The sequence below is a fragment of the Alligator sinensis genome, unplaced genomic scaffold, assembly GCF_000455745.1.
Source record: "Alligator sinensis unplaced genomic scaffold, ASM45574v1 scaffold166_1, whole genome shotgun sequence".
NCBI lineage: Eukaryota > Metazoa > Chordata > Crocodylia > Alligatoridae > Alligator > Alligator sinensis.
Window position 1 is genome coordinate 1,266,617 of NW_005842098.1, and position 10,824 is coordinate 1,277,440.

The 10,824-nt window shown below is 45.2% G+C and overlaps 1 protein-coding gene across 1 annotated transcript in view; it reads right to left on the reverse strand.

Moving 5' to 3' along the window:
• Positions 1-4,484, reverse strand: part of FAM234B (family with sequence similarity 234 member B) — a 20,692-nt gene extending 16,208 nt beyond the window's left edge. Inside the window, exons 1-2 of the mRNA XM_025204812.1 lie at positions 3,654-4,484; positions 1,625-1,723 (exon numbers count right to left, since the gene is read on the reverse strand). Of these exons, the coding sequence (XP_025060597.1) occupies positions 1,625-1,723; positions 3,654-4,209 (655 nt within the window). The 5' untranslated portion in view covers positions 4,210-4,484. The remainder of the gene's footprint in view (positions 1-1,624; positions 1,724-3,653) is intronic.
• Positions 4,485-10,824: the final 6,340 nt, after the last annotated feature.

Here is a 10,824-nt window from a genome sequence, read left to right on the forward strand (position 1 = left end):
AGGGCCGGCTGACTTGAAGGTATCCAGCTTCTCAAGATGTTCCTTCAGAAAGTCAGCATTAATGGAGGGCAGGGGATCACCCTCACCCGGACTTCCCGGCCCTGTAGTGGGCATGGGCGTCCCATGGGGCTGATGAAAGACTGACGCAAAGTATCTATTTAATAGGTTGGCTTTTTCCTGGGCGTCAGTTGTCCCATCTGGCTCAGCAGGGGTCCAACGTTGCCCCTGCTTTTCCTCCGGCTCCCCACATATCTGAAAAAGGACTTTTTATTGTCCTTGATGCTCAAAGCTAGTTGGAGTTCAGTTGCAGCCTTGGCTTTCCTGGTCTGCTCCCTACAGGACCGGACCAGTGCAGAATAATCCTCCTTGGAGGTGACTCCCATCCTCCACTCTTTGTAGGCCTTTCTTTTTAGCCTCAGGAGGTCTGCTAGGTCCCTGGAGAGCCAGGGGGGCTGCTGTGCCCTCTTGCTGCCTTTCCTCCGAGATGGAATAGACTTAGTTTGTGCATTGAGGATCGCTCCCTTGAGGAGCAACCACTCTTCTTGAACTCCCCTCTCCCCATGGTCATGGTCCCTTAGGGCCTCACTGACAAGCCTCCTGAGCTTGTCAAAGTCGGCTTTCTTGAAGTCAAGGACTTCCGTGTTGCTGACTGATCTGCCAGCTTTTCGGCGGATGGTGAAGGTGATGACAATATGAATGACAATTAATCATCCAGCCTGCAGACTGAATGATTGATTTTCAAGTTTAACTTATTAAAACCTCATTTTTTTTAATTGACATGATGGTACCATAGGGTTTTTTACTTGCTGCTATGGAATCCCTTAGGCTATAGGGAGTTTGCTATACAAACTGGCTAGTCATGCAGTATGTGGGGCCTGGTTTATGTGACATCATCCTAATGAAGGAATGAAAATGTCTGCCCTAGCTAATTATATTCATGCTATGGCTATCACAGCAATGCTTTAGCACTGGTTGTTTCAAGATATTTCTGATTCACTCCTTCCTGAGATCATCTTATACACAACATAATGTGTCCTCACCCATTCACAAGCTCAACCCCTGGCCTGCTGAGTGATTTTGGACAAATCACTCAGCCTCTCCACATCTGAGTTTCCCCATCTGTAAAACGGGGATAATAATCCTGATCTCCCCTTTGTAAAGGTGTGCTGGCGTAAAGCTCTAGCTGAGGGATGATTTGTTGTTAATATTTTGGTAGTCCACTGTGGCTTCAGTCAGGGACAAAAGACCACCTTAGATTGGACAAGGCTCAAACCCAGCACAAACGATGGCCTAGTATCAAAAAACTTATTGTTTAAGTATGAGAAAAAATAGGTGCATGCAACAAATAGCCAGGGGAACACAAGCTGCCAATGAGATTATGAACAGCATGATCAGCAGTAGGCACAAGCGCACCAGGTACCTAATCACAAGGGAGCTTTCTACAGGAATTATGGAAAAGGTGACTACACTGGGGGGCTTAGCAGATTCTAAAGGATCTTCTCTCATGCATAAAGGGCAGCAAGGGAGAACATATATAGGTCCCTGTTGGAAGGCCTAACAAACAATCAAGGGTAGCATTCTTGGTGGAGCAAAAGCAACAGTTGACACAGGCCAGTGTGCTTACCCATGACACTAGCATTCATCAGGGCAGCAAAGGAGAGCAGGATGTCAGGAAGCCCATCACCGTTCACGTCAGAGAGTTCCAGTGGAAACAGTACCCCACCTGAAACAGTCCAAAACCCCAAGAAGCTACAATCAGATGACCACCAACCCCATTCTCCACTGTGGAATGAAGACTGGCAAGAAAGAAAAGGGCTTGACCATCCAATCACTGTGGAACCTACAAGGAAACCACTGAAATGGTTATTTGACCCCAGCAGTCTTTCCTGCCCAGATCAGGGGGGCTGGACCCCATGATCTCATGAGGTCCCTTCCAGCTCAAAACGTCTGTGAATCTGTGAAATGAAACAGCTGTTTTTCCCTTCCCACACAACAGAAATACAGCATCCAAGTCAGAGAAACAGTACAGCTCACAAGATCTGATAGAGACAAGAGATCTGCTTTTCACTTTATTTACAGAGATGTCCCAGAACATGCAACTAATCTATGGATGTAATTAGAAGAGAAAAATGCCAAGGAAATAAACTTATTTTAGCTAACTTGGGGAAACAAAGGCTAGGAACAGGTATTACACATAAACTGGTTTAAATGATCAGAAATTGGTTTAAAGTTGTAACAGAACAGATGTTCAGTACACATAAACCAGTTTGAAAATGGCTGAAACTGGTTTGAGATAAACCTGGTTGAATGTAGTATCAGACTTAACTGATTTGGCTCAAACCAGTATATGCAATGTCTCTCTCAGACCCCTTGCTGGTTTAAGATAAACCAGACCCCCCAGCATCCCGGCATGCTCTCTGGGCTGGCCGAGGCTCCCTGCTCTACAGCAGGGCTGGCCCTTCCCCTCTGCTCCCTGGCTGGAGCTCGGCAGAGACTGAAGGTACAGCAGGGTCTGTTTGCACCTGAAGCAGGAATCCCTCCTCCCTCAGCACAGACCCCAGCCTCACAGACCCTAGGCATGTGGTATGTTAGCTAATGCCAAGGGATGTCTGTGTGTGCCTCCAATTTCACTGGCACAAGCAGACAGAACAGTGACCCCTTAGGGCTTTTTGGGGCTAATCTACAGGTCAGCTGGTAAGTTGTTTAAGACGAGTTTGAACTAATGAAGAGAGGCTATTGTTTTGCTGATGAGGTAAAACACTGTTATCAGCCCCCTGCTAGATTGCTTGCCTGTCTGTTTGCTGCAGCCAGTATACAGAAGCAGGGAGAGGGAGATTGAAAAGCTCCGTATCACCAACAGATGCATGCACTGCACACACCCCTTGCCTCAGAGTGCTAGCAGGGGGCTGGGGACTGGCAACACTTCCATCCCTCGAGCAGCCAATGGGGAAAAGCCTGGGAGGTGCAAGCAGGGTTGGGGTTTACACCCCTCCCTAGTTAGAGGTCCTACCAGGGCCTGGTCACACACCACCTCAGCTCAGCACTCTGGAAGGAAAGGGAGGGCCCCAGCTTCTAGCCTGAGCCACTGTACGCATGTGCCTAAATTTCCTCAGTCCAGAGAGAATGCCTATCCAGTTACAAACTGATTCAGCCTAACCTGCAAAAATTGAATCAATTCAGGCTCAGGCTTATTTAATGTCTCTCCCTAGCCAAGAACAGACCTCTCACTCAAAGAAGGAGGAGCTTGTGGAGTGTAAGTTTACATAAGGAGCTGCTGGGTCCAAAGGGAACTATCCATCTATACTTGGAGAGAGTTCCAAAATGGCTAACCCCATACAGACTGAGGGGTAAAGCAGGCAAAGAATCAGAAGAGAATGGTTATTTTATTGGTGTGCAAACTAATCTCTTTGTTGGCCCTTCTACTGCCCATGAAACATACCATGTTTAGCAGGTATCACCCCAAAGAGAGAGGCAGGCCACATCAGCCATGTGCCTATCTGTGGCTTCAGAGCATCTGCAGTGGTGAAGAAAGGGTTGCTTCGCTACTTCTGTTCTCTAAGCAAACTCTCTCAGATGGGTCTCTCCTTCAGCACACACCCTGCCAGCTGCCCTTCCCTGCTCCCACAAATTTACTGCTTCTTGGGATTTCTCACCTGCTTCCTGACCCAGGTGGTGCATCCAGGTGTTATGCAAATCCCTAGGAGGACAAGGAATTAGAAATGCACAGACCAGCACCAGAATCATAGAGATAACCATGGTGAGGAGAAAGACCGCTGTGCGCAAGTAAGGCATCAAGGAGGTGGCTGCCTTCTGCTCCAGGCCAATGGCAGCCTCTGCAGGGTACCTCTCAGCTGTGCTCTCTGAGGGGTGCTGTTTCATCATCCCCACCTCCACATCTGAGTCTGGGTCCTGCACCTCTTCCAGGGCGCTCTTCCCATTCTTGACTCCTCCATTCTTCTGCAGGTTGAGCACAAGGTCATCTTCACTCTCATCACTGTCGGCCTGAGTGAGAGGATCATACTCCCCTAGGTCTGGGCTCTTTTTTCCTGAGGAGAGAAACAGGGAGGGATAAAGAAAGGGGAGGAAAGAAAGAAAAATGTTCTTGACAAGTTTGGGTCCCAAGACTAAGGGGCATGTGAGAGAGGGACAGATGTCTGTATTTGGAATATATACATATGACAGATGCCTCTGGAGGGGCCCAATGTGCATTGTGCATTTATATATATTCACAAGGTCTCAGAGTGGAGGCTACAGAAAAACAGATCCCAACAGTTTTATCAACCCAAGGAACATAAAATCAGGATTTACTTAATTCCCTCTAATGCTTTCCTGTTCTGTAATGAGAAACAGTTCTGTGGAGCTACCATACCAGATTTTTATGTTTAACTCACTTCATTTCCAATGCCCAACCTCTTCTCAGCTCTCTTCTGACTCCAGATTAGTGCCTATTCTCAAAACTATAATCACAAAGAAGCTTCTCTTCACTTGGTAGCTTTTAGATTATATCAACTGCAGGATCCTATCTCTCTGTCATATTCTTCATACTCTCCTTCTGCCTGATCCAGTCACTGATTATGACATCAATGACATAATTATTTATGTGGGAATGAGTTGTGATGCCAGATGCTACACTGGGCCTTGAGATGTTTAAAGGGATGCTCATAAACCCTAAATCAGGTATACATCAAATGTGAACATGCAGATTAACTGTAACTGGTCTCAGAGACTAATGATGACAGGAAATGTGCCAAAGAGAAGAAATTAAAACCTTCAGGCTCTTACAATAACATTAACTGAGCCAAATTACAAAAACATAGCTTTTTCTTAAATTTTGTTTTTACTCTCTCAATGCACAGTGTAGCACGCAGCTGCTCTATTACTTAAGGCGTACTATAAAAGATACAGTCTGTGCCACATGGTAGAGTTAATTTTACAGCAGTCATGCTTAGTTTCTCCAGTGCTAAAAACGATTCTAGCATCTTAAGAGATGGATTTAATAAAGGATACTGTCCAAACTAGTAATATTTCCTCAACCTAGGAGAAATGTTTTAAGTACATTTGGTATACCATAAAAGAGCCCTCACTTATTCATCTCATTCTAAATTTGTAGCTTTAATGTTAAAATTAAGGCAAAAATTAGAATTTAAATATATTAAAAAAACCAAATACTGCAAGTCACAGCAAATCTTCACTGCCCCCATCAAAATGGAAGCAGCCTTGGTTAAAACAATATCAACTAATGGGTTCCTCACAAAGAAATAAGCATCACCTTTTAGCTAAGCTCAGTTATTTAAACCAGTTACAACCACTTGTGTTCTGAACTATTTGCATCTACACACAGACTTGCACTGATGTGACTAAATCTGTTTTCATTTACATTTAAGGTTCAGTAGAGGTCCATGTAAGAGCCAAACCTTGCATTCAGTTTCTGCATTGTGATCAGCATGGAACCACACTGACTGCAATGGCGCTCTATGCCCACCCCGCTGTCTGCATGCAGAGATCACAGTGCAGGAGAGAAGCTTCAGCCACACCAATATGAATATTTTTGGAGTTATGCCTGCAAGCTGGGCCTCATCCAATGAATGGGACATTAACATAAAGAGAATTTAGGGCAGGTAAAAGTTTCTTGATTGTAAACTGAAGATGGAAATACTGTGCTTATTCATAGAGAAGTTACATCATGTGACTCCTGTTCTAAGGGCCACCTATGGGTGACAGAAGAGCTTTAAGCCCATGGCCCATTCAGTTCATGACCATGGTATGCATCAGGTGCCCAGCCAGGCGTCACCCATGGTGGAGGTTCTGAAATGAGGACTTTTTTTGTACTTAGAACCCACCTCAGATCCCCATCTCATTAAATGAACTATTGCCTTTCAGGTAAGGAATTCAATATTATTTTTTTATGGTCAGCACTAAAAACAGTCTTTAGCATTTATAATGGAACATGGATATAATTTAGACCCCAAAATCCAAAACAGCAACCTTGAATATCTCTAGCTGCTGCCTAACTCTAGAGGCATGTAGAATTCCTGGATGCTTCGTTTTCAATTCTGGTGAACAGCTCAGCGCCCAGATCACACCTAAGCCTGATAAGGTGCCAGAACCACTCTGGAAGTTTGATCCAGGGGCCAGGGGTGACTGGTGCCTCCTGAGTTTAGGGGGGCACAATTTGTGGGCAGGCTCGGGGATGGACCAAAAGCCCCGTATTCACTCCTAAACTTCTGTGGCTTAATGCCACCCCCCACACGCGGCCGGCCCGCACAGCAAAAAAACTTCCCCGTCCTGAGTGGTGCCAAGTCAGGGGCCAACCTCAGGGGGGGGCATGTGCCTCCGTGTACCCCCCCTACCAATTGCCTGTGCCAGTGGCCATTCTGAGGGCATACCTACCAGATCTGGCTCTGTACAAAATACAATAGCAGCTACCATGTTTTTTAATATCTGAAGAGAGGAAGAAGGTGCACTGCTGTCCCACCTTTTACACAATAGCCAATTCATTCTGAGTATGCACGCTAGGTAAGGAGGCATGGGTTCAATGCTATCCTCTGCATGAGGGGGTTCAAAATCACATCTCCCGCCTCCCTGGAGACTGCTCTAACTACCAGGTTAGAGACATTTCTGAGGTGGGGAGTGTTTTCCATGCTCTCTACCTTTCCTGTTGAAATAACTGCACAATAGAGTAGCCTCCAGTTTCATTGGGCCAGAACTAGGGAACAGAAGGGACATAAGTCTATAACCTAGTGGTTAGAGCATTTGTGAGGATGGGGTGTGACCCAGGTTTTCATCCTTGTTCCAAGGACTGCTTGTTCCGTATCAGGAAACACAAGTGTCCACAGTCAAAAGAATAATTATGATTTTATTTTCTCAATTTGTCAGATGCTTCTGAATTTCAAGCAAGATTACACATGCAACTACATCTCCAATTGGTGATAGTTAAAGTAGCAAAACCCCATTACCTGACCAAACTACACTGAAATTAAGTCAGCGAACCAGGCTTCTGAAAATATTTTAGAGAGACAGATATAAATAGAATTAAGGAATTTATACAAATGAAGGCAGTCACCCCACTTAAGGTACTTGATTTTTTGAGAAGTACTTTGGAGATCAAACTCTGCCTTCTGATCACTGGTCCAAGACTGGAGATTGAGATGACTGATCTCCCAAAAAGTGTGTCAACACTTTCTCGCCATGAATTACCAATAATCAGAAAATCTGGTATCTTATACAGTCTCAGATGTAGAAAAGAATCTCAGCTTTCCAATAGCCCTACAGCAAATTCTCAGTTCAGGTTTGTGGATAGCCAGTGGTTTGTGGAACATTTGCTGTTGGTCTGTGGTCAAGCGATTGGTCACAGACACCTGATCAAATACCAAGAAGAATCTTTTTGAAAGTAGAAGTAGGAATGAGTTGCCCAACCACTGTTGACTTCAGTAGTTGTTAGCAGAAGCAGAAGTGGGAATGAGTTGCCAAACCCTTGTTAACATCAATTAGAGTTGGGTTGCTAGCTGCCCATTGTGCCGTTGAAAATGCCCTGAACACTATCCTAATATTAATTTCCTACATAAGTAGTCACTGTGTTTGGCACAGGGATGTTATATAAACTTGAACTGGAGAAAAAACAGTCCATCTGATTATTAATCAGCAGAAAGGCATCCGGGAGGCAATTTCTATATTAAGACTAAGTTCATTTTATAAAGGATTCTTTTTGAGCACTCATGGCTTGGGAGAGATCAAATTGTCACTGATCTCTCAGCCCACTGTAGTGCTTTTTTCTTAGCACTGCTTCTTGGATTAAATGGAACAAATCCTAGACTTTGGACCAGTATTTTTTTTATTCTTGTTCTTCTTGATTTTATACAAGAGCCCAGTTCCAAAATCCTTTCAACACTCTTCAGTCCTGTGATCATCTATTTTTCTTTGCTGTTATGAGTTGGCAGACACTACTTGCTGAGTCCATCACGTATCTCTCTAAGCTCTTGGGAAGATAAGTTACCACATATTTGTGTGATTAATGTAACAAGAAGCAGAAAGAAAATCAGCCATAACAAGAAAATTTTGGACTTCCTGCTGATATATCAAGCTTCATTTACAATGTGTTAATCACACAAGTAAGATCTTTAGTGTGCAAATGAATTTGAGTAAAGATAAGAAGTGTTCACATAAGTTTATAAGTGTTACAACCTGCAGTTTATACTTTCTCTTTTCCTGAGAAGTGTTGAGCACCTGTTCCCTCCAGTTTAGTTAAACAATAGCCGGGTTAACCAAGATTAGTAGATCACAAATCTCCTTCTGAATTATACTGAGAACAAACTATCCCATAAATTAAAAACAAACAATTGCAGTAAAGCTCTGCTTTTGCAGAAGGCTTCCAATGCCTGAGGTCAGACCTTGTGAAGGCCACTGTGATCTTCATGGCCCAATAGACAAATATCATGTCACCAGCTTATATTACTCCACTTTAGACAAGGAAGCACTGTGCAAATGACAGGGCCTAGAAGACAGGTGGAGTGGCAGTAGCCAGTACCTGGCATGGTAACTGTGTTCCTGGGCTTTTCCTAGTGACATAAAGGTGGACGAGGCACTTTCCCATTGGCTAAATATTGCTACCTACATTGGCAAAAACCACTAGGAAAACTTGTCTAGTCTAGTCTACAGATAACTATACACTTGCAAGGTCTGTTTTCTGCACATTTCAATTCCTTTTCGACTTCCCCAGAGAAACGTAATTTGCTGTAATTATACGTCTGAAATGCTCGCTCCTTCACAACTGTCCAATTGCTTGACTCCCCTCTCTACGACCTGTGAGAGGGGGTAAATAGTCATGTCAGGCAGAAGGCAGGGCACAGTGGCACCTTAGAGACTAAATCAGAGACGTACAGCACGAGTTTCCACAAGCTTCAGGCTTACTTTGTCAGATGCTATGCTCCGAGTACCTGGCTACAGATACGTCCTGTTTATATATAAACTGCTCTGACCACTTGCGGATAGAGCGGGCTAGAAATTTAAATAGTAACATTAATAGCAACAGTAGTATCGTCTCCCTCATTTTTAATGGGAACAAAGATGGAGATGCTTGATAATGACAGGGTATTCAACAGGGTTGTGACATCGACCTCCAGACATGCAGACACTTGACCTGATGCCGATCCAGGGCCTTGGCTCCCAAGAGCATCTTATCTAGGGGAATGACATGGGCAGGGGCACAGGATGGGGCAGGTGCCCCCCTCGCCCTGGAGCGATGCAACTGGGGTTGTCCCGGGCGAGGTCGGGTACGGCCACACGGTGCCACACACCCAGGCCTGGGGAAGGCCGTGGCTGAACCCTGCCTCCGCCGCTGGCACAGGGGTGCGCGGTTTTGCTAGGAGGGCAGACAATGGGTTAGCATGGGCCGGCGTGGGCAGGGATGATCCTGGCTCGGGCAGGCGCTGGCCGAGAGGGGCTCTGGCGGGCCCAGCAAGCCCCCTGCTCCGTGCCTCTACGCTCAGAGGGTCTCCATCCACCCGCGAGGGCGGGGCGCCCTCCCTGCCCAGGGGCGGGGTGGCCATGGTGGACAGCCACAACGCGCGTGCGCGGAAACCCAGCGGGCTGCTGGGAAATGTAGTTCTGGGCCCGGCCGAGCACGTGGGGGCGGGAGCCGGGCTCTGCAACTAGCGGAGGGCGGCGGGGGGCAATGACAGCGGCCTGCGGGGCCTGCTCGGAGCGGGCGCGGGCGCGGGCACCGGCGCCGGGCTCTGGTGTTGCTCGTAGGTGCTTGTGTGCTGGTGCTTAATCCCCTCTGCAGTTAAGCTGAGCTAAGGGTCTGCACCAAGTGGTCCGCAGGGGTTGGCTATAAAAGCGGCAAGGAAAACCGGCTGAGGCCACCTAAGCTCAGGCACAAAACAGACCCTGAGACCACCGGGATATGGAGAATGTACTGGTGTACCCAATTTTCCCCCCAGCAACATATGGCTAAGCCCAACGATTTTAATAGCAGTGTCAGCCAGGCTTGAAAACGATTTTTTATATCCGTCTACCTATCTATAGACCTATAGATACATATCTATATCTATAGATAGATATAAATATATAGATAGATATAAATATTGATATCTATCGATATAAATATTATATAACCGGTATATAATGATTATTTAATAATTATATAATTTGTATAAAATATCGATATAGATATAAATTGAAAATGAATGTATATATTATATGTGTGTGTATATTTAAAATAGCACATTATATATATATATATATATATAAATGTGTATTATACAAATATATTTTTATATTGTATATATAAAATATATATGCGTTTTCATGCTTCTTAAAGGAAATCATTGGCACCAGTAATTCTTATAGGTTAAGTTCCTGAGCTCCATGGATTTGACTTTTACATTTTAGTCCTTGAGTTGCATGTTTTCTGTCACCTTCAGCAACCATTTGGACTGGAAATTTCTGCTTTAAACCCTACTGCCCCCTCTTCCAAAAACAAAACAAAAAAACCTGACAGCTGGCCCCAGCCCCCCCCTACCCACCCTGGGCAACTTGCCACACTTCTGAGTGTGCATGCATTAATGTTTCTTGGGGACACATAGCAGCAGCACAACTTATGTATTGCTGCTGTTTGTCCCCAGAGGAATGTATGTGCATGCTCGTCTGGATGCGCCCTTCAGCATTGCTTCAGAGAGGCATAAGCCTCCATAGGTGACTGCCTACTTTGTCAAATGCTCTGAAGTCTTGCTGAGAAGTGGTAGCATTTTGCTGCTGTCTATTAGTATTGGCCATTCTGGAGACACTAGTGAGTTTAGGGCCCAAACAGTTATACATATGTTTCAA